At 44.7% G+C, this 21,938-nt stretch overlaps 1 protein-coding gene across 2 annotated transcripts in view; it reads left to right on the top strand.

The window, feature by feature from the left end:
• LOC140717084 (choline/ethanolaminephosphotransferase 1-like) overlaps nt 1–21,938 on the top strand; it is a 100,784-nt gene that overhangs the window by 57,798 nt on the left and 21,048 nt on the right. The window contains exons 3-4 of one of the 2 annotated variants that reach the window (XM_073030265.1): nt 8,778–8,919; nt 14,860–14,944. In XM_073030265.1, coding sequence (XP_072886366.1) covers nt 8,778–8,919; nt 14,860–14,944 — 227 coding nt within the window. Of the gene's footprint in view, nt 1–8,777; nt 8,920–10,413; nt 10,499–14,859; nt 14,945–21,938 lie in introns of both variants that reach the window. The other variant, XM_073030266.1, reaches the window with a different exon arrangement.

Here is a 21,938-nt window from a genome sequence, read left to right as displayed (position 1 = left end):
AAGCACCTGGGGCTTACTCAGTTAGTCATTCAAACAGGAACAGTCTGTGCTATGCGACTGTTCTTGCCTGGTCCACCAAATAACTCACAATTTCCCTTACAAATGGGTATATTCGTTCAGATACTGCCAGACAAGGCAGACTGGAGCCAAGGTTATCTATTGCATGAAGTCTTGAAAGACAAATTACAGAATAGGCATAATGGTCTCACATACACAAAACAGACTGGAGCTGTCCTATCTCTATGCATGACTACACAAGGAGATCCTGAAACCCTAGCTGGCTACCTTCAAGAAGAAATGTTGCTCAGCATTGAATAACAAAATTAGCACATCTCTTGATCATCAGCGGTTTCTTTCAGAAAAACAGGCTGCTATTGTTTAACTAACGTGTTAACCCTTTTACATACTTTATCACAACATTGAATCACTGTTATTCCATCAGAAATGAGATCTGCAGATGCTGGAAATCTAAAGCAGCACACACAAAATGCTGGAGACCAAGCAACATCTATGGAATAGAGTATAGTCAAGTACAGTCCTGATGAAGGATCTGAAACGTTGACTGTATTCTTTTCTGTAGATGCTGCCTTACCTACTGAGTACCTCCAGCATTTTGTGTGTGCCACTCTGATTCAATGTCGTAAAACAAAACATGAAAACTTCCAAAGGGGGTTGAATACTTTTTGTAGGCACTGTACCATGAACTTTGTTGTTTTGTGACAGCAGTACATGTCGATACATAACAAAAGTTATAAATTACAGTAAGTATAAAAATATAAATTATGTAGTGCAAAAAGAGAGGAGAAAAATACTAAGAATGTTCGTGGGTACATAGTTCATTCAGAAATCTGATTTCTGAACGCGGAGGGCAGAAGCTGTTCCTGAAACACTGAGTGTGACTTCTGGTACCACCTTGATGGTAGCAATGAGATGAAGGCATGTACTGAGTAATGGGGGTCCTTAATGATGGATACGGACTTCCTGAGGCATCGCGTTTTCAAGGTGTCCTCGATGTTGGGGAGGCTAGTGCCCATGCTGGAGCTGACTGAGTTGGCAACTTCCTGCAGCTTTTTCCGGTCCTGTACAGTGACCCCAACATACCAGATGGTGATGCAACCAGTTTAGAATGCTCTCCACAGTGCACTTAATAGAAATTTGTGAGTGATTTTGGTGACTTTCTCCTCAAACTCCTAATGAAATTTTGGTGACAGAGTCTCTAGCACTGAGTCTGGTGCTTATGGCTCAAGAGCAGAGAAGTGGAGAGGACTGGAGTGTTGATAGGAGATTTCTGAGTCAGAGGAACAGTCAAGGTCTTGATAAAGATACCAGGATGATATGTTGCCACCCTAGTATCAGGTTCAGGGATGTCTCAGATCGGGTCCATGGCATTCTCAACGGCGAGAATGAGCAGCCAGAAGTCTTGGTACATATTGGCACCAATATCATAGGTAGACCAGGTGAGGAGGTCCTGAAGACAGGTTTGTGGTAGCTAGATAGAAAGCTGGACTCCCTGGGTAGTAATTTCTGGATTGTTGCCTGTGCCATTTGCCAGTGAGCATAAGAATAGGATGATTTGGCAGGTGAATGTGTGGCTGAGGAACTGGTGCAGGTGGCAGGGGTTCAGATTTATGGATCATTGGGATCTTTTCTGGGGAAGGTATGACCTGTACAAAAGGGACAGGTTACACCTGAACCTGAGGGGTCCAATATCCTAAGAGTTGTTTAGGTGGGTTTATACTAATGTGGCAGGGGGGTGAGAAACGGACTGATAGTGCTGAAGATGACAAACAGAGGCAATGTGCTGGACTCGTAGCAAAGAGAGGCTGATGATAGGGCAAAACTGCAGTCAACAGACTGAGTTGTAATGTAAAAGATGGACAGAATTGAAAAGGGTGAATACAGGCTGAAGGTGTTGTATTTGAATGTGTGGTGTATATGGAATCAGGTAGATGAACTTGTAGCATTGTGGATAGAGCTAAGGAAAAGCAAAGGTAAAATGACACTGATGGAAGTTATATACAGAACCCCAGACAACTGTAAGGATGTGGTCTACAATTTACAGTGGGAGATAGAAAATGAATGTTAAAAAGGCAATGTTATAATAGTTACAGAGGATTTCAGTATGCAGGTAGATTGGGAAAATCATTTTGGTGTTGGATTCCAAGAGGGGGAGTTTGTAGAATGCCTATAAGATGGCTTTTTCAAGCAGCGCATGGTTGAGCCCACTAGGGGGATCAGCTATTCTGGATTGGGTGTTGTGCAAAGAACCAGAATTGATTAGAGAGTATAAGGTGAAAGAACCCTTGGTAATATGATATGATATGATCAAATTCACCCTGACATTTGAGAAGGAGAAGCTAAAGTCAGGTGTATCAGTATTACAGTGAAGTAATGGGAATTACAGAGGCATGAGAGAGGAGTTGTCCGTAATTGATTGGAAAAGGACACTGGCAGGGAGGACGGCAGAGCAGCAATGGCTGGAATTTCTGGAGGTAATTCAGAAGGTGCAGGATATATACATCCCAAAGAGCAAGAAGTATTCTAAAAACAAGGTGACACAACTGTGGCTAACAAGAGAAGTCAAAATCTACATAAAAACCAAAGAGAGAGAAAATATAATAGAGAGAAAATTGGTGGGAAGCTTTTAAAAACCAACAGAAGGCAACTAAGAAAATCATTAGGAAGGTAAAGATGGAATACATAAGTAAGCTAGCCAATGTTGTTCGTCCTTCGGAGTCGTCGAAGACAACCACGACTTCAGTCAGGTGGAGGGTTTGTGACTGTGGGTCCGGAGGTGACTGGTGAGATCAATCCGGGCCCTGAAAGCTCACCCACATGTGGGGCACATGAGGGTAAGTGCTGCAGTGGAAGTGGAGGTAGCTCGAGCCTTGCGCGTGGAGCGTTTCCTCTGAGCCTTTGCAGTGCGTCTGATTTCTGCTGCTTATGCTCCTTTAGTGGTCCTGCTCCACCAGGTTGGGCGGTCCAGAGCAAGTGATTCCCAGCTAATAATATTAAAGAGGATACCAAAAGTTCCTTTCGGAACTTTTGAGACAAGGAAATGGTGGAGAAACTGAATAAATATTTTGCATCAGTCTTCACAGTGGAAGACGCTATAATAATAATAAGTAGTTCATTGATACCAAGTGGAAAATTCATTAGTTAATGCAGCAACATTTCAAAACACACTTAGCAGTGTGCAGGCTTAATAATAATATACCCGATAATAATGTACCAATGTTCAATAATGTACAAAATAATAAAGCAGAGACTGTTGTACTGTGATGAGTGTTCTCATACAACAGTTATGGACTGTTGTATATGCTTTCGGTAGGAAAGATTTTCTGTAAGGCTTCAGCAGCATGGTGGAGTTTGCAGATATCAGGGGTCATCTGTGTGAAGTTATCAAAACTAAAGAGAAGGTTCTTGAGAAACTGAAAGGTCTGAAGATAAGTCACCTGGACCAGATGGTGTACATCCCATGTTTCTGAGAGGTGGCTGAAGAAATTAAGGAAGCATTAGTAATGATCTTTCAAGAATCACTAGAATCGGGAATGGTTCCAGAAGACTGGTAAATTGCAAATGTCACTCCACTCTTCAAGAAGGGAGAGCGGCAGAAGAAAGGAAATTATAAGCCAGCTAGTCTAACCTCAGAAGATGTTGGAGTCGATTATTAAGAATGATGTCTCAGGCTATTTGTAGACACGGGATAAAATAGGCTGAAGTCAGCATGGTTTCCTTGAGGAAAAATCTTGCCTGACAAATCTGTTGAAATTGCCTGACAATTCTTTGAAAAAATAACAAGCAGGATGGACAAAAGAGAATCAGTTGATGTTGTTTACTTGGGTTTTCAGAAGGACTTTGACAAGGTACCTCACATGATTCTGCTTAACAAGTTATGAGCCCATGGTATTACAGGAAAGGTTCGAGCATGGATAAAGAAGTGGCTGATTGGTAGGAGACAGAGTGGGAATAAAAGGAACCTTTCTGGCTCATTGCCAGTGACTGACTAGTGGTGTTTCACGGGGGTCTATGTTAGGACCGCTTCTTTTTACGTTATATGTTAATGATTTAGATTATGGAATTTATAGCTTTGTTGCAAAATTTGCAGACCATATGAAAATAGGTGGAGGGGCAGGTAGTTTTGAGAAAGTAGAGGCTACAGAAGGACTTCGACAGATTAGGAGAATGGGCAAAGAAATAGCAGATGGAATACAGTGTTGGGCAGTGTAGAAATTAAAGGATTGACTGGATTTTACATGGAGAGGAATTACAAAAATCTGAAGTGCAAAGGGATTTGGGAGTCCTTGTGCAGGATTCCCTTGAGGTTAATTTGAATGTTGAGTTTGTGCCAAGGAAGGCAAATGCGATATAACCATATAACAATTACGGAAACAGGCCATCTCGGCCCTTCTAGTCCGTGCCAAACACTTACTCTCACCTAGTCCCACTGACCCGCACTCAGCCCGTAACCCTCCATTCCTTTCCTGTCCATATATCTATCCAATTTTACTTTAAATGACAATACCGAACCTGTCTCTACCACTTTTACTGGAAGCTCGTTCCACACAGCTACCACTCTCTGAGTAAAGAAATTCCCCCTTGTGTTACCCTTAAACTTTTGCCCCCTAACCATCAACTCATGTCCTCTTGTTTGAATCTCCCCTACTTTCAATGGAAAAAGCCTATCCACGTCAACTCTATCTATCCCCCTCATAATTTTAAATACCTCTATCAAGTCCCCGCTCAACCTTCTACGCTCCAAAGAATAAAGTGATGTTAACTTTCACTTTAATGGGACAAGAATATAAAAGCAAGGATGTAATGCTGAGAGGAACAGAAGCCTGAAGGTACACACACAGCGAATCAAGAACAGCCTCTGCCATCCAATTCCTAAATGAACATTGAACCCATGAGCACTACCTCAGCTTTTTCATTATATTTGTTTTCTCACTTTTTAATTTAACGATTTAATATACGTACAGTTGCAAGAAAATATTTGCAATTACCTGGTTTAATGACTCAAAATATGGTTTGATCTTCATCTAAGTCACAATAGTAGACAAACACAAACTGTCTAAACTTAGATAGACAGGCATCCATTAGTTTTCGAGAGACCATAGATTTGCGCCTTGGAAAGTTTGCAGGGCAACTTTCCTTGGACAACATCGATGGCATGAAGAGGGGAGTCTTGCAGCATGGGCAACTGCCGATACATCTTGGCACCGGTGTCGTCACAGAGCAATCTGTGGTTAAGTGTTTTGCTCAAGGACACAACACGCTACCTTAGCTGAGGCTCGAACTAGCAACCTTCAGATCACTAGACCAACACCTTAACCACTTGGCCACGTGCCAATATGTAATAAACCATAATCTAAACTAATAACACACAAACAATTGCTCTTCTTTTGGAGAATGCTGTGTACAGCATTTAAACAAACAGTCTAGGTTCAAAAAAGTATGTGAACCTCTGAGAAACGACTTTTATAAAAGCAATTTGGGGGTCAGGAGTTCCAATCAATGAGATGGGATTGGAGGTGTGGGTTGCAGAGGTGCCCTGTCTTACTCAAAAAAAGACACACAAAGTCGGGTTACTGACAAAGTCTGTAGGAGTCGGGGTAGCAGGCCGTCACCTGAAGCTTAATAGAAGGTGGATGATACAACAAGACAATGATCTGAAAGACAAGAGTAAATCAACAACAGAATGGTTTAAAAAGGAGAAAATTGTGTTTTGGAATGGCCGAGTCAATTGAAATGCTGTGGCATGACTTGAAGGTGGCTGTTCATGCAAGGTATCCCAGAAATATTGATGAACTGAAACAGTTTTGTACAGAGGAATGGTCTAAAATTTCTCCTCGCATTGTACATCTGATCAGCAGCTACAGGAAACATTTGGTGGAGGTTATTGCTGTTAAAGGAGATTTTACCAGTGATTAAATACATGGGTTCACATACTTTTTCCAGCTGAGACTGTGAATGATTGAACAATGTATTCAATAAAGACATGAAAAATATAATAGTTTGTTTGTTACGCACACAAAATGCTGGAGGAACTCAGCAGGCCAGGCAACATCTATTGGAAAAAAGGTCAGTCGACTTTTTGTGCTGAAAACCTTGGGCAGGACTGGAGAAAAAAAAGCTGAGGAGTAGATTTAAAAGATGGGAGGGGAGAGAGAACCACCAGGTGACAGGTGAAACCTGGAGGGGGTGAAATGATTTAAAGAGCCGGAAAGTTAATTGGTGAAAGAGACAGAAGGCCATGGAAGAAAGAATAAGGGGGAAGAAACACAGGGAGATGGGCAGGCAAGGAGATAAGGTGAGAGAGGGAAATGGTGAGGGGGGGTGGTCATTACTGAAAGTTTGAGAAATCAGTGTTTATGCCATCAAGTTGGAGGCTACCCAAACAGAATATAAGATGTTGTTCCTCCAACCTGATGTGGCCTCATCACGACAATGGAGGAGGCCATGGATGGACATACCGGAATGGGAGTGGGAAGTGGAATTAAAATAGGTGGCCACCGGGATATCCCGCTTGTTCTGTAGATTGGGAGACTGCTTCACCAAGCATCTACGCTCCGTTCACCAGAATAAGGAAGGGAAGTGGGCAGGAGTTTGGAGCTGAGAGAAAAAATGGATCAGCCATTATAAAATGGCGGAGCAATCTGAATGAGCCAAATCACCGAATTCTGCTCCTTTATCTTATGGTCATATGGTCTAATGTAGACACTTCTGCCTTCTTTGTAAATGCATGGAAGGTGAACTTTATCCTGTAGAAAATAAGATTGTAAGGCATGAAAGAGTAAATGGGCTTCTCTCCTCCAGTTAGCTGTTCACCTATTGTGTCAGGAATCCATCCTGGACACATTTGTGTCCCACCTAAACCTTTTGTACTAAGAAGATGCCAATCAATATTAGTGAAGTTGAGGTCTCCTATGACAACAACCCTGGTATTTTGCAAATTTCCAAAATCTGCTTCCTAATTGGCACCTCAGTGTCTCTGTTGCTATTGGTTGGGAGATGTGGTCTAGAGAATATTCCCAGTACAGTGACTGCTCCTTTCCTGTTCCTGATTAACCCCCACACTGACTCAATGGACAATATCTCCATGGCTTCCCCTCTTTCTGTAGCTGTGATACTATCACTGGTTCCTTAAGGTTGTTGTACTGTGTATTAAATGTTCCCCAATGGGATAACCAAGTCCAGCTCTTGGCCTTAACATGTGGCTGAGCTACTAACCCCTTCAGAACCATTTCCATTGACAGGAGGAGCAGAGGTGGGTTACTGGTGCCTTAAAACCAGTTGCCTCAGGCAGATGGGTCTTGTCAGCTGTGGTTAGCAGCTCATCTGGAGGGAAAATTCTGATCTCAATCCTCCGCTGTCTCGCGGCTATACCCACCCATGGAGAAGGTTTGGGAGTAAATTCTGAGGAAATAAAACCTGATTCTAATTCTGAAAAATCGGAGCTGGAGTTCCTAGGGCAGTTCGACGCTGACTTGGCAACTCCTGCGATATTGCTGGTTCCAAACTGTATCGGTCTCTGCCATTCCTTTGGATTCATCAGCTCCTTGGAGCCTGCTACATGGGCAACAGCTTGCTCTCCATCACAAACTGCCCTGGCTTGTGTATCACGTGGACAGCTGGGATGCAACATCCATAGTCGACCCTGACCGACCGAAGGCCTCACATTTAGCAGTGCCATTCCTTTACCTTTCTCCCTGTGCCTTTGGAAACATCTCAAACCCAGAAACATCCAGGAGCCATTCCTGCCCTTGTGACAACCAAGTCTCAATAATCTCCCTCTAAAATAGACCAGCACTGGACACAGTATGCCTCTGATACCTTGTAGTGGACTGTTCTCTCGTACCACCTTCCACAGTCCTTCTCTAATCTTGCCTATTGAACCAAAGCTTGAACCAAAATGTTCTCACCTCAGAGACTCATTTCCCTCAGCCAACCTCCACTTCCACCGTCCGTCTTGTTGCCATGCAGTATTGAAAACTTGTTTTAACCTGATCTGGGTGCTGCATTGACTGAAGGGTATTTGTGCCACAGCTGACCTATATGGATACGTCCTATACCTAATAAAGTGGCCACTGAGTGGATGTCCATCCACTTCAAGTTGAACCTGTGTATTCAGAGATGCTCTTTTGCACACCATTGCTGTAGCATGTGGTTATCTCCTTCCTGTCAGCTTGAATCTCTGACCTCTCTCGTTAACAAGGTGTTCTCTTCCACAGATCAGCCGCTCACTGGTTATTTTTTTCACACCATTCTCTGTAACTTCTAGAGACTGCATGAAAATCCCGGGAGTTTAGGAGTTTCTGAGATACTGAAACTACCCCGTCTGGCACCAACAATCATTTCATGGTCAAAATCACTTAGATCAGATTTCTTCCCCATTCTGATGTTTGGTCTGCACAGCAACATGATGGGCTGATTAGGTATTTTTGTTAATCAGCAGGTGTACAGGCATACTAATAAAGTATGCTCTGAGTGTCTGATGTATTGGAATAGTGGTAATCACTGCCAGCAGGGTTTCTAAAGCATGACACCCACAATGTGGAGGAATTCAGCTCACCTGGTCTCACCTATCACCTGCCACCTTCTGCCCCCTTCCCCTACAGCCCCAATGAAGGATATTGCCTTGAACCATTGGTGCTGACTGACAGTTTCTCCAGCATTTTGTGCGTGTTGCTCAACATTTCCAGCATTTCTTGTGTCCACAGTTTGCTTGAAGCGTGTTTTGTTTTTAATAAATTCTTGCCCCTTACTGCCCGCAGTCTTTGTCGTCCTGGGGATATGTATAGCTGTGCAGCTCGGCACCAACCCAGACTGGATGTTCTTCTGCTGTTTCGCTGGCGTGTTCATGTTCTACTGCGCTCACTGGCAGACATACGTCTCTGGGACGCTGCGTTTTGGCATGTGAGTATTGACCAGGTTGAGAAAATCCACAAACTGTTCTCCCCCCACCCTGATGCCTGGTGGCTGGAGGTTCCCTGAATACCTACGGCATAACTAGCCTGTTCTCTCCCCTTGAGTGCAATCATGGACCCCTCAGGTGGGGAGTGTTGTTAGAGCCCAAGTTATTTCTGTGCATATTTTTCCTTTTAAATGGGTCACCTAGCTGCTTTTGCTAACAAATTCCACTTTAGATTTGAACAGTACAGGCCCTTTGGCCATGAAGTTGTGCTGCCCTTTTAATCTACTCCAAGATCAATCTAGCTCTTCCCTGTGCTCACCCTCCTCTCTGTGTATAAAAAAACTACCTCTGACATCCATTCTATCCTTTCCATCAATCGCATTGATAGTATGACTGCTCGTATTAGCAATTTTCATCCTGGGAAAAAGTCTCTGGCTGTCCGCTTGATCTATACCTCTATCAAATTGCCTCACATCCTTCTTTGGTCCAAAGAGAAAAACCCCAGCTCGCTCAACCACTCCTCATTATGCCCTCTAATCCAGGCAGCATCCTGGTAATCCTGCTCTGCAGTATTTCTAAATCTTGCATATCCTTCCTACAATGAGGCAATAATTTGAGCATCGAACATAGAACAGCACAGGCCCTTGGCCTGCAATGTTGTGCTGACCCTTTAACCTGATCCAAGATCAGTCTAACCCTTCCCTCCCACAGAGCCTCCATTTTTCTTTCATGCATGTGTCTCCTAAACATCCCTGATGTACTTGCCTCTACCATCACCCTGGCAGCGTGTTCCACGCACCCACCACTCGATGTTTTTTTTTTAAAAAAGCCTTTGACATCCCCTCTATGCTTTCCAGCAATTACATTAATAGTATCCCTCCCTCATATTACCCATTTTCATCCTGAGAAAAAGTCTCCATCCATGCTATCACTGCCTCTTATCATTTTGTGGACTGCTATCAAGTCACCTCTTGTCCTTCTTTGCTCCAAAGAGAAAAGTCCTAGCTTGCTCAGCCTATCCTCGTAAGACATGCTCTCCAATCCAAGCAGCATCCTGCTAAATCTCCTTTGCACCCTCTTTAAATCTTCCGTATCCTATCTCCTAATGAGGGAATAATTTGAACTTGGAACATAGAACAGTGCAGGCCTTCTGGCCCACGATGTTGTGCCAACCCTTTAACCTACTCCAGGATCAATCTAACCCTTCCCTCCCACAGAGTCCTCTTCCCTTAAATGCCCCTAATGTACCTGCTTCAGCCACCATAACTGGCAGTGCATTCCATGGACCCAACACTTGCTGTGTACAAAGGGAAGCCTTCCTCTGGTATCGCCTGCCCAAAGTTGCCCGCTTTGTCCTTTGAGATCCTGGGGGGTGGGGTGGGGTGTAATTGGACCTAGGCCATCATTGCAAGGAGCTGTCGTGCTTTATGCCTCTTGGTGCATTTTTGTTCTGTGCGCGTTGTTTCATTGAGTTCTAATTATTCCCTGACCGACAGATTTGACATCACTGAAGCCCAGCTCTGCATTGTATCAGCACAAGTTGTGACGGTGGTTTGGGGGCCCTCAATGTGGAGCACGCCGGTAAACAGCGGTCTTGCGGGTGCACGCACGATGACTGCAGCCTATCAAAATGGCCGTTCCGTAATGCATCACAGTCAGAAACGTCCTCATCCCCCTCGGATCCGCCAGCCGTTCCCGGTCAAGAATTAACCCTAGAAATACCAGTGGCATACAAAACCTAGGTAGAGTGGATATGGAGAGGATGTTTCTTTTAGTGGGGGAGTTGAGGGCCAGAAGATCCAGTCTCAGTATAGAGGGACATCATTGAACAGAGATGAGAAATTTCTGTAACCTGGGGTGGTGAATCTGTGGAATTCATTGCCACAGGCAGCTGTGGAGGTCATCATTGGGTATAGTTTAAGTGGGGGCTGATAGGTTCTTGCTTAGTGTGTCAAAGGTTACGAGGAGAAGACAGGAGAATGAGTTTGAGAAGGAAAATAAATCAGCCATGATGGAATGGCAGAGCAGGCTCAATGGGCTGAATGGCCTAATTCTGCTCCTAGGTCTCTGGCATCTTCGTTCCAGAAAGGTCATGGAGTCATAGAACTCTAACAGGCCTTTCAGTCCAGGGGTTCCCAACCTGGGGTCCACAGACCCCTCAGTTAATGGTAGGAGTCCATGGCATAACCCCTGCTGAGTTGTTATTCTGACCAGTCCCATTGAGCTGCCCCCAGAATGTCGCTCTCCACATCCCTCCAATCTATGTACCTGTCCAAATTTCTCTTGCATTTTGAAATCGAACCCGCATCCATCATTTGCGCTGGCAGCTCGTGTCGCACTCTCACTACCCTCTGCTTGAAAAGGCTGCCCCTCAGGTTTCCCTGAAGCCTTTCACCTTTAACCGTTAACCCTTGATCTCCAGTTCTAGTCTCACCCACCTTGAGAGGAATTAGCCTACTTACATTTACTTTATCTATACCCCCCTTAACTTTGTACACCTTAAGGTAGCGTAAGGGAGTGTTTTTTGTGACTACACCACTGTTCACACTGCAGAAGGTAGGCAAGGTGAATTACTGTAAAACATTTCAGGCTCCAAGTGTGTCTGGTTGAGGAAAGGGGTGAAAGGTGCAACAAAGGAACGAGACCTTTTTGCACCCAGTTCCAGCCACTCATGTTTATTTATTTCCATAGCACAGTAGCAGACCCAAGCCTGTACATCCCAATTACTAACCTGTGCGTCTTTGGAATGTGGAAGGAGAACACCCGGAGGAAACCCGTACGGGCATGGGGAGAGACTCCTTACGTGGCAGAATTTGAACACGGGTCACTGACACTGTAAAGCATTATGCTACAGTTCCGCTGTTCACAATCTTCCATGACTGGGAATCAAACCCTGGCTGCACTGACCCCTAAAATATAGGAGTTTGCTTTGCCATTGCATCATGGCTGATTTGTTATCCCTCTCAACCCCATTCTGCCTTCTCCCTGTAACTTTTGACAGCTAACTAATCAAGAACCTGTTAACCTCCACTTTAAATATATCCAGTGACTTAGTAATGAATTCCACTGCTTCTCCACCCTCTGGCTAAAGAAATTTCTCCTCATCTCTGTTCTAGTGATCGTGTCTTTACTCTGAGTCTGTGCCCTCTGGTCCTAGACTCTCCCACTATAGGAAACATCCTCTCCACATTCACTCTATCAAGGCCTTTCAACATTTGATAGGTTCCAATCAGATCCACTTTCATCCTTCTAAACTCCAATGAGTATGTGCCCGGAATTAGTAAAGACTCCTCATGCTAACTCTTTCATCCCCAGAGTCATTCTCATGATTAACCACTAGGCCATTGAAGAACCTGTGGGAAATATTCCCCATTTATTCTCCCCACATTTCCATCTACTACTGCTGGATTCTCTCACAACCCACACACCAAGGGCAAATTATGGCAGCCAGTTAATCATCCCATGCACTTTTGGGATGTGGGAAGAAACCTGAAAACACACTCTCTCGTGGGATGTGTAAACTCCACGCTGACAACAGTAGGTCATGAAGCATTTGCTCTTTCAGCTGTATCTCTGCTGGTAAAGATTCATTCTACTATTGCCCCATCCCCCAGTAGAAAGTGTTGCTCTTCAATCTGTTTTCCTTTATCCCTCCCTGAATGTATAAATCGAGCCCTCTCCCTGCTGCATTGGCCACCTCACCCATAATTCTGAGGCAACTATCTGGTTATATGACCATAAGGCATAGGAGTAGAATTAGTCCATTCGGCTCATCAAGTCTGCTGCACCATTCATTCACATCTCAACCCACTCTCCTGCCTTTTTCCCGTAACCTTTGGCGGCTTGACCAATCAGGAACCTATTAATCTCTGCTTTAGGCATACTCAGTTATTTGGCCTCCACAGACGTCTATGTCAATGAATCCCACAGAGTTACTACCCTCTGGCTAAAGAAATTCCTCCTCATCTCTGTTCTAAATGGGCATCCTTCTATTCTGAGGCTGTGCCCTCAGATACTAGACTCCCCCACTATAGGAAACATCCTCCCCATATTCACCCTATCTGGGCCATTCAGTATTCGATAAGTTCAATGAGTACCCCTCCCATTCTTCTACACTCCAGTGAGTACAGGCCCAGAGCCATCAAATGCTCGTTATATGTTAACCCTTTCATTCCCAGAATCATTCTTGTGAACTTCCTGTGGACCCTCTCCAATGCCAGCACATCTTTTCATAGATAGTGGGCCTAAAACAGCTCACAAATACTCTGTGCAGTCTGACCAATGCCTTATAAAGCCTCAGTATTCCATCTTTGGTTTTATATTCTAGTCCCCTTGAAATTGCTTTCCTCACCATTGACTCAACCTGCCAGCAGTCCTATACAAAGACTCGCAAGTCCCTGTACACCTCTGATTTTTAAGTCAGAGCAGACAGGCATGTTTTAATGACCAAGCAAAATTATCCACCCAACGCCTTCAGTAGAGGTCAGCTTGATGATGGGGAGTCCTTTCCCCAATCCCAGCAGCTTCTCGGCAATGCCTACAATGACCCTTTCTCTAACTCAAGCAGAGATTAACAGCAACTATTGATTCTCTCTTTTGAAGGGTTCTGCACCATAGACAGAATTAAGCCCCTTGGCCCATCGACTCTTCTCCTCCAATCCATCATGGCTGATTCCTTAACCCTCTTGTTAAAAGGATTAACCCTGAATAATAATGATTAGTAAGCATAGAGTGAATCTGTATTTACTGACAAGTACCTTTATTAGCTCAGCTAACAAATACACATTTTACAAAACGAGAAACCTGTGTTCATATCCACCAGGTTTTCCTCACCTTTATGAATGTCAAAGGTAATACGCAAGAAAAGGTGTCTACGCTGGCCAGCCATTCTTCTTGATCCCGATGTAATCTCCACTACACGATGGTTGGTCTCCACAGAGTGGTTGCTGCCTGTTTCCCAAAATCCTCTATTATTATTCATTATTTTATGGGATCAGTTATGATGTTTTGAATGCTGTGGGCTTATGGCCTGTGTCAGGTCCAGGTTCTCATTGGATGTGGCTCAGGGCTAAAAGCATTTATGGTTATTTCCTGAAGCCTTGTGTCTGTTGTTTTGCCCAACTTGGACTGGTTCAAACCAATCTGGCTAGGTCAGCCAAGCACTGGGCCCAAACGACCAGAGTCACTGGCTGTTCCTGCCATTTCACATAATAAACAGCTTTTTACTGGAGAATGGTCTCAGGTTTAGCAGATCCTCACAGTAACTCCTTGTGTTCATGTTCAGTTGCTCTGATTAAGTTATCCCTGAAGAAGAACCAGTTCACAAAATGGCGGCTACAAGGACAGTCTCACAAAATGGGTGCCTTCATTCGTGTTCACTGATTTGTAGATTATAATTCTTTCTGGCCCACATGCTCATCCTCGTTTTCCTGCACCTTCTCCCTGTAACCTTTGACATCCTTATTAATTAAGAACCTACATCCTTCACTTTAAATATACCCAATGACTTGGCCTCCACAGCTGTCTGTGGCAATGAATTCCACAGATTCACCAGCTTCTGGCTAAAGTAAGTCCTGCTCATATCTGTTCTGAAAGGATGTCCTTCTATTCTGGTGCTAGACTTCCCCACTAATGGGGAAATATCCTCTCCACATCCACTCTGACTAGGCCTTTCAAATTCGATAAGTTTCAGGAAGATCCTCTCTCATTCTTAACTCCAGCGAGAACAGGCCCAGATCCATCACACGCTCCTAATGCGTTAACTCTGTCATTCCTGGGGGAAAGGTCAATGATTAGTGATTTTGAGCTGAGGAGGGGAAGGTCTAATAGAGCACGTTACTCCTGGTGTGATGCATGGCAGAACAGCAATTGCTTTGCTTTGGGTTGGACTAACTTTCTCTGAATAGCTATAAATCTGATTTATGCTTTCTTTGCCCAATTAGAATTGATGTGACTGAAGTGCAAATCTTCATAATTGTCCTGTTTTTATTGGCCGCCAGCGGAGGAACAGCATTTTGGGAATCTATGGTAATTGACCTTGAATCTAAATTCTGATCTACCACCTCTTTATCTTCCTTGGGTGGGGGTGACAGCAGCAAATGGCAGGCAGGGAGAGGCAGTAATGGGGTTGTGGGAGGATATAGACCTTTTGAGGCAAAGGAGACTCCTGCCTTAAGGCTCCAAAATGGAAAACGAAGGAAACCCATTGAGTGGTTCCAAAATCTACACTCAGTAGCCTCTTTGGTGAGGTAGAAGAGTGGAACCTACTGTAGCCCAATGTCAACCACTTCAAGGTTTGACATGTGTGTTCAAAGATGCTCTTCTGCAGAGAACTGTTGTTGCCCATTGCTGTTTGAATTACTATCGTCTTCCTGTCAGCTGGAACCAATCTGGCCATTCTCCTCTGACCTCTCTCAATAACAAGGTGTTTTCACCAACAGACCCTGCTGCTCATTGGATGTTTTTTTTGCACTATTCTTTGTAAATTCTAGAGACTGTTGTGTGTGAAAACCCCAGGAGATCAGCGGTTTCTCAGATACTCAAACCACCCAGTCTGGCACCAGCAATGTCACTTAGACATTTCTTCCCTATTTTGATGTTTGGTCTGAACAACAACTGAACGTTTTGACCATGTCTGCATGCTCTTATGCATCGAATTGCTGCCACATCATTGGCTGATTAGATATTTGCATTAATGAGCAGATGTACCTAATAAATTATATCCTTTGCCTCAAACCCCCTGAATTTGCTGTTGTCCTCTTAACTGCATGGAAAGCCATTTTGTGCCCACATGGGTAGCTCTACGTTTTGTGTGGTTTGTACTTCACGCTTTTGCTCTGGTCTATTCAGTGATTTTTTTTTCTTAAACATGTTTGAATGTTGCATTGTGATTTTCTTTTTTTTTGTAATTTATTTTTTATTGAAGTTTATCATCAAACAAACATTTCCATAAGGTGTATTTCAGATACTGTACATATATATCATATAGTCATATTTGTCACAAATGTCCACATAATAATTATCTGAGGTAGAAAGGAGAGGAGAGAAAGAACAATCAAAATAAGAAAACTATGTACAAAGTAGGGAGTGATCTTTTTGTTACAATATATTCATTGATTTGTGAGGATAAAATCAGGCCTATGGTTTTCAATATTTGGGATGCAAATTCCTGAAGCTGGAGACTTATAATTCCTGGTTTTGGAAAAAGGGAATTAATGGTGTGCAGTTCCTCTGAAGCTCATCAGCCCTTTAGTGGAGCATAGGTCACCAACAGCAGCTCACCAGAGTCCTGAGCCCAGTGGCTTCCACTTCCGATGCGACTTCAAATGCCTTCTAGGCGAAGGTCCTTTGTCTCCCAGGGATCAGGTCTTTTAGAGCTTCTCTTAGTTTTTCTGTAGCTCTGTTTTTTTGCAGGATGGTGTTGCTGGCTCATGCCCAGCCCTCCTGGTTTTGCAGCGGGGCTTAGGACCATTCATGATGGAGTTGTGTGCAGCTCTGGTCCCCTGTCATAAGACAAGGAAGCAAAATTGGGCCGATCAGCTCACTAAGTCGAGTCAACCATTCGATCATTGCTGATTTATAAGGAGAATGTGGAGGCTTTGGAGATGGGCAGGAGAGGTTCACCAGGATGTTTCTTGGATTTGAGAGCATGTGGAGAAGTCAGACGAACTTGAATTGTTTTTTCTAGAGTTTCAGGAGCTAATAGTGTGACATAAAGTCTTATTTCTAGAAGTCTGTAGAACGATGTGAGGCACAGATAGGCTCGATGTTTGGAGTCTCTTTCTGTAGGGTGAAAATGCCAAATATTAAGTATGACATTTTGCAGTTTGGGAGGACACACCATGCTCGGGCTTGCATGGTCAGCTGCAGGGCAATGAGGATAGAGATCCCTAATTCCTTGAAAGTGATGTCACAGCAAGAGAGAATTGTAAAGAAAGCTTTTGGTACGCTGGCCTACGTAAATCAAAGGATTAAGTTGCGATGTTATGTTGAATTTGGAATCTCTGTGTAATTCTGGTCACCTACCTACAGAAAAGATATCAATGAGTTTGAAAGAGTACAGAGAAATTCCAAGTATGTTGCTGGGACTTGAGGATCAGAGTTACAGGGAAAGGTTGGAAATGTTCGGACTTTATTCCCTGGTGTGTAGGACAAAGTGGTGAGATTATGAGGGGTATAGATAGGGTAAACGCAAACAAGCTTTTTCTACTGAGCTTCGATGAGATTCACAACTAGAAAGCAAAGGTCAATTGTAAAATATTTAAAGAGAACACGAGGAGCACTTCACTCAGGGTGGAGAGGGTGTGGAACAAGCAGATTTGATTGCAAGATTTAACAGAAATTTGGGTAAGTAGATGGATAGGAGGGGTATGTCCCAGGTGCAAAACAATTGAATACTAGTTTGGCACTGACAAAATGGGATGAAGGGTGTGTTTCTGTGCTAAAGTACTCTATGACAGAGGGGCACAGGTATAAATTAACGGGATAGATGTTTTCATTTTCAAAGAGTTGCAGGAGTGTGGAGGGTTCTGTTAGTTGAAGTGGTAGAAACCAATACGGTTTGGAGCCTGTGTGAATGCACAGGAGGTGGAGGGATATAGATAGTGTGAATGGACAGGAGGTGGAGGGATATAGACAGTGTGAACGGACAGCAGGTGGAGGGATATAGACAGTGTGAATGGACAGGAGGTGGAGGGATATAGACAGTGTGAACGGACAGCAGGTGGAGGGATATAGACAGTGTGAACGGACAGCAGGTGGAGGGATATAGACAGTGTGAACGGACATCAGGTGGAGGGATAAAGACAGTGTGAATGGACAGGAGGTGGAGGGATAAAGACAGTGTGAATGGACAGGAGATGGAGGGATATAGACAGTGTGAACGGACATCAGGTGGAGGGATATAGACAGTGTGAATGGACAGGAGGTGGAGGGATATAGACAGTGTGAACGGACATCAGGTGGAGGGATAAAGACAGTGTGAATGGACAGGAGGTGGTGGGATATAGACAGTGTGAACGGACATCAGGTGGAGGGATATAGACAGTGTGAATGGACAGGAGGTGGAGGGATATAGACAGTGTGAACGGACATCAGGTGGAGGGATATAGACAGTGTGAATGGACAGGAGGTGGAGGGATATAGACAGTGTGAACGGACAGCAGGTGGAGGGATATAGACAGTGTGAACAGACAGCAGGTGGAGGGATAAAGACAGTGTGAACTGACAGGAGGTGGAGGGATATAGACAGTGTGAATGGTCAGGAGGTGGAGGGATATAGACAGTGTGAACGGACATCAGGTGGAGGGATAAAGACAGTGTGAATGGACAGGAGGTGGAGGGATATAGACAGTGTGAACGGACATCAGGTGGAGGGATAAAGACAGTGTGAATGGACAGGAGGTGGAGGGATATAGACAGTGTGAACGGACAGGAGGTGGAGGGATATAGACAGTGTGAATGGACAGGAGGTGGAGGGATATAGACAGTGTGAACGGACATCAGGTGGAGGGATAAAGACAGTGTGAATGGACAGGAGGTGGAGGGATATAGACAGTGTGAACGGACAGGAGGTGGAGGGATATAGACAGTGTGAACGGACATCAGGTGGAGGGATAAAGACAGTGTGAACGGACATCAGGTGGAGGGATAAAGACAGTGTGAATGGACAGGAGGTGGAGGGATATAGACAGTGTGAACGGACAGGAGGTGGAGGGATATAGACAGTGTGAACGGACATCAGGTGGAGGGATAAAGACAGTGTGAACGGACATCAGGTGAAGGGATATAGACAGTGTGAACGGACATCAGGTGGAGGGATATAGACAGTGTGAATGGACAGGAGGTGGAGGGATATAGACAGTGTGAACGGACATCAGGTGGAGGGATATAGACAGTGTGAACGGACAGGAGGTGGAGGGATATAGACAGTGTGAACGGACATCAGGTGGAGGGATAAAGACAGTGTGAACGGACATCAGGTGGAGGGATAAGGACAGTGTGAATGGACAGGAGGTGGAGGGATATAGACAGTGTGAACGGACATCAGGTGGAGGGATAAAGACAGTGTGAATGGACAGGAGGTGAAGGGATATAGACAGTGTGAATGGACAGGAGGTGGAGGGATAAAGACAGTGTGAACGGACATCAGGTGGAGGGATAAAGACAGTGTGAATGGACAGGAGGTGGAGGGATAAAGACAGTGTGAATGGACAGGAGGTGGAGGGATATAGACAGTGTGAACGGACATCAGGTGGAGGGATATAGACAGTGTGAACGGACATCAGGTGGAGGGATAAAGACAGTGTGAATGGACAGGAGGTGAAGGGATATAGACAGTGTGAATGGACAGGAGGTGGAGGGATAAAGACAGTGTGAACGGACATCAGGTGGAGGGATAAAGACAGTGTGAATGGACAGGAGGTGGAGGGATATAGACAGTGTGAACGGACATCAGGTGGAGGGATATAGACAGTGTGAACGGACATCAGGTGGAGGGATATAGACAGTGTGAATGGACAGGAGGTGTAAGGATATAGACAGTGTGAATGGACAGGAGGTGGAGGGATAAAGACAGTGTGAATGGACAGGAGGTGGAGGGATATAGACAGTGTGAACGGACATCAGGTGGAGGGATATAGACAGTGTGAATGGACAGGAGGTGAAGGGATATAGACAGTGTGAATGGACAGGAGGTGGAGGGATATAGACAGTGTGAATGGACAGGAGGTGTAAGGATATAGACAGTGTGAATGGACAGGAGGTGGAGGGATATAGACAGTGTGAACGGACATCAGGTGGAGGGATATAGACAGTGTGAATGGACAGGAGGTGGAGGGATATAGACAGTGTGAATGGACAGGAGGTGGAGGGATATAGACAGTGTGAATGGACAGGAGGTGGAGGGATATAGACAGTGTGAACGGACATCAGGTGGAGGGATATAGACAGTGTGAACGGACATCAGGTGGAGGGATAAAGACAGTGTGAATGGACAGGAGGTGAAGGGATATAGACAGTGTGAACGGACATCAGGTGGAGGGATATAGACAGTGTGAACGGACATCAGGTGGAGGGATATAGACAGTGTGAACGGACATCAGGTGGAGGGATATAGATAGTGTGAATGGGCAGGAGGTGGAGGGAAACAGACAGTGTGAACGGACATCAGGTGGAGGGAAACAGACAGTGTGAACGGACAGGAGGTGGAGGGACATAGTGTGAATGGACAGGAGATGGAGGGACATAGTGTGTGAACGGTCAGGAGGTGGAGGGGTATAGACAGTTTGAACAGACAGGAGATGGAGGGACATAGTGTGTGAACGGTCAGGAGGTGGAGGGGTATAGACAGTTTGAACAGACAGGAGATGGAGGGACATAGTGTGTGAACGGTCAGGAGGTGGAGGGGTATAGACAGTTTGAACAGACAGGTGATGGAGGGACATAGTGTGTGAACGGACAGGAGGTGGAGGGATTTAGAGAGTGTGAACGGACAGGAGGTGGAGGGATTTAGAGAGTGTGAACGGACAGGAGGTGGAGGGGTATAGACAGTTTGTGAACGGACAGGAGGTGGAGTGATTTAGACAGTGTGACTCTTTGTGAGGTGATGGCATATAGACCGGGTATGGGCTTCTTCTTTTACTCTTCCCCTCCCTCTTCTAATTCCCACTCTAGTCTTTTCTCCTCACTTGCCTGTCACCTCCCCCAGTGCTCACTCCTTCTTCCCTTTCTCAGATGGTCCACTCTCCTCTCCAATAGATTCCTTCAGCCCTTTTACTTTTCCACTTTTCACCTCCCTGCTTTTTACTTCATCCCCGTCCGTTTGGCTTCACCTATTACTTTCTAGCTTGTCCTCTTTCCCTTCCCCTCCACCCTTTTATATTCTCGCAGCTTCTCCTTCCTTTCCAGTCCTGATGAATGGTTTCGGCCTGAAATGCCGACTCTGTACTCCTTTCCATGGATGCAGCCTGGCCTGCTCAGTTCCTCCAGCATTTTGTGTGTGTTGCTCTGGATTTTCAGCATCTGCAGAGGTGTTAGGTGATGAGTACAGGGAATGATAGCACAGGTTATAAAACCATAGACAGACTAAGACATAAGATATTGGAGCAGATTTAGGCCATTTGGCCCATTGAGTCTCTCTGCCATTCAGTTATGGCTGATCCTGTTTTCCCCTTCTTAGCCCCACCCCCGGTAACCTTTGAAGCTATGTCCAGTCAAGAACCTATTGAGCTCTGCCTTAAACTACCTGGCCTCCATGTCTGCCTGTGGTAATAAATTACACAAATTCACCACCCTCTGCCTAAAGAAATTTCTCCGCATCTCTATTATGGGCGGAGTGCAGGTCGGTGGAACTAGGTGAGATTAAGCATTCAGCACGGATTAGAAGGGCCGAGATGGCCTGTTTCCGTGCTGTAATTGTTATATGGTTATATGGTTTTAAATGGATGTCCTTTTGGCCTAGAGTCCCCCACCATAAGAAACGTTTACAAATCTACTCTGTGCAGGCCTTTCAACATTCGACAGTTTTTGATGAGATCCCCTCCTCGTTCTTCTAAATTCCAGCGAGTACAAACCCAGAGCCATCAAACATTCCTCGGTATGTTGACCCTTTGATCCTGGAATCATCCTTGTAAACCTCCTCTGGACCCTCTCCAATGCCAGCACATCTTTTCTTGGATGAGGAGCCCAAAACTGTTCACAATACTCAGGTGAGACCTCACCATTGCCTTATAAAGCCTCAGCATCACATCCCTGTGCTTGTATTCTAGACCGCTTGAAACAAATGCTAACATTGCATTTGCCTTCTCACCACCAACTCAACCTGCAAGTTTAACCTTCAGGGTGTTCTGCACAAGGACTTCCAAATCCATTTGCATCTCAGATTTTTGGATTTTCTCCCTATTTAGAAATGTCTGCACATTTATTTCTACTACTAAAGTGCATGACCATGCATTTTCCAATATTGTTTTTCATTTGCCACTTTTTTGCCCAGTTTCCTAATCTGTCCTTCTGCATCCTACCT

The sequence above is a fragment of the Hemitrygon akajei genome, chromosome 27 (genome assembly GCF_048418815.1).
Source record: "Hemitrygon akajei chromosome 27, sHemAka1.3, whole genome shotgun sequence".
NCBI lineage: Eukaryota > Metazoa > Chordata > Chondrichthyes > Myliobatiformes > Dasyatidae > Hemitrygon > Hemitrygon akajei.
This window is presented reverse-complemented; position numbering and strand designations above follow the sequence as displayed.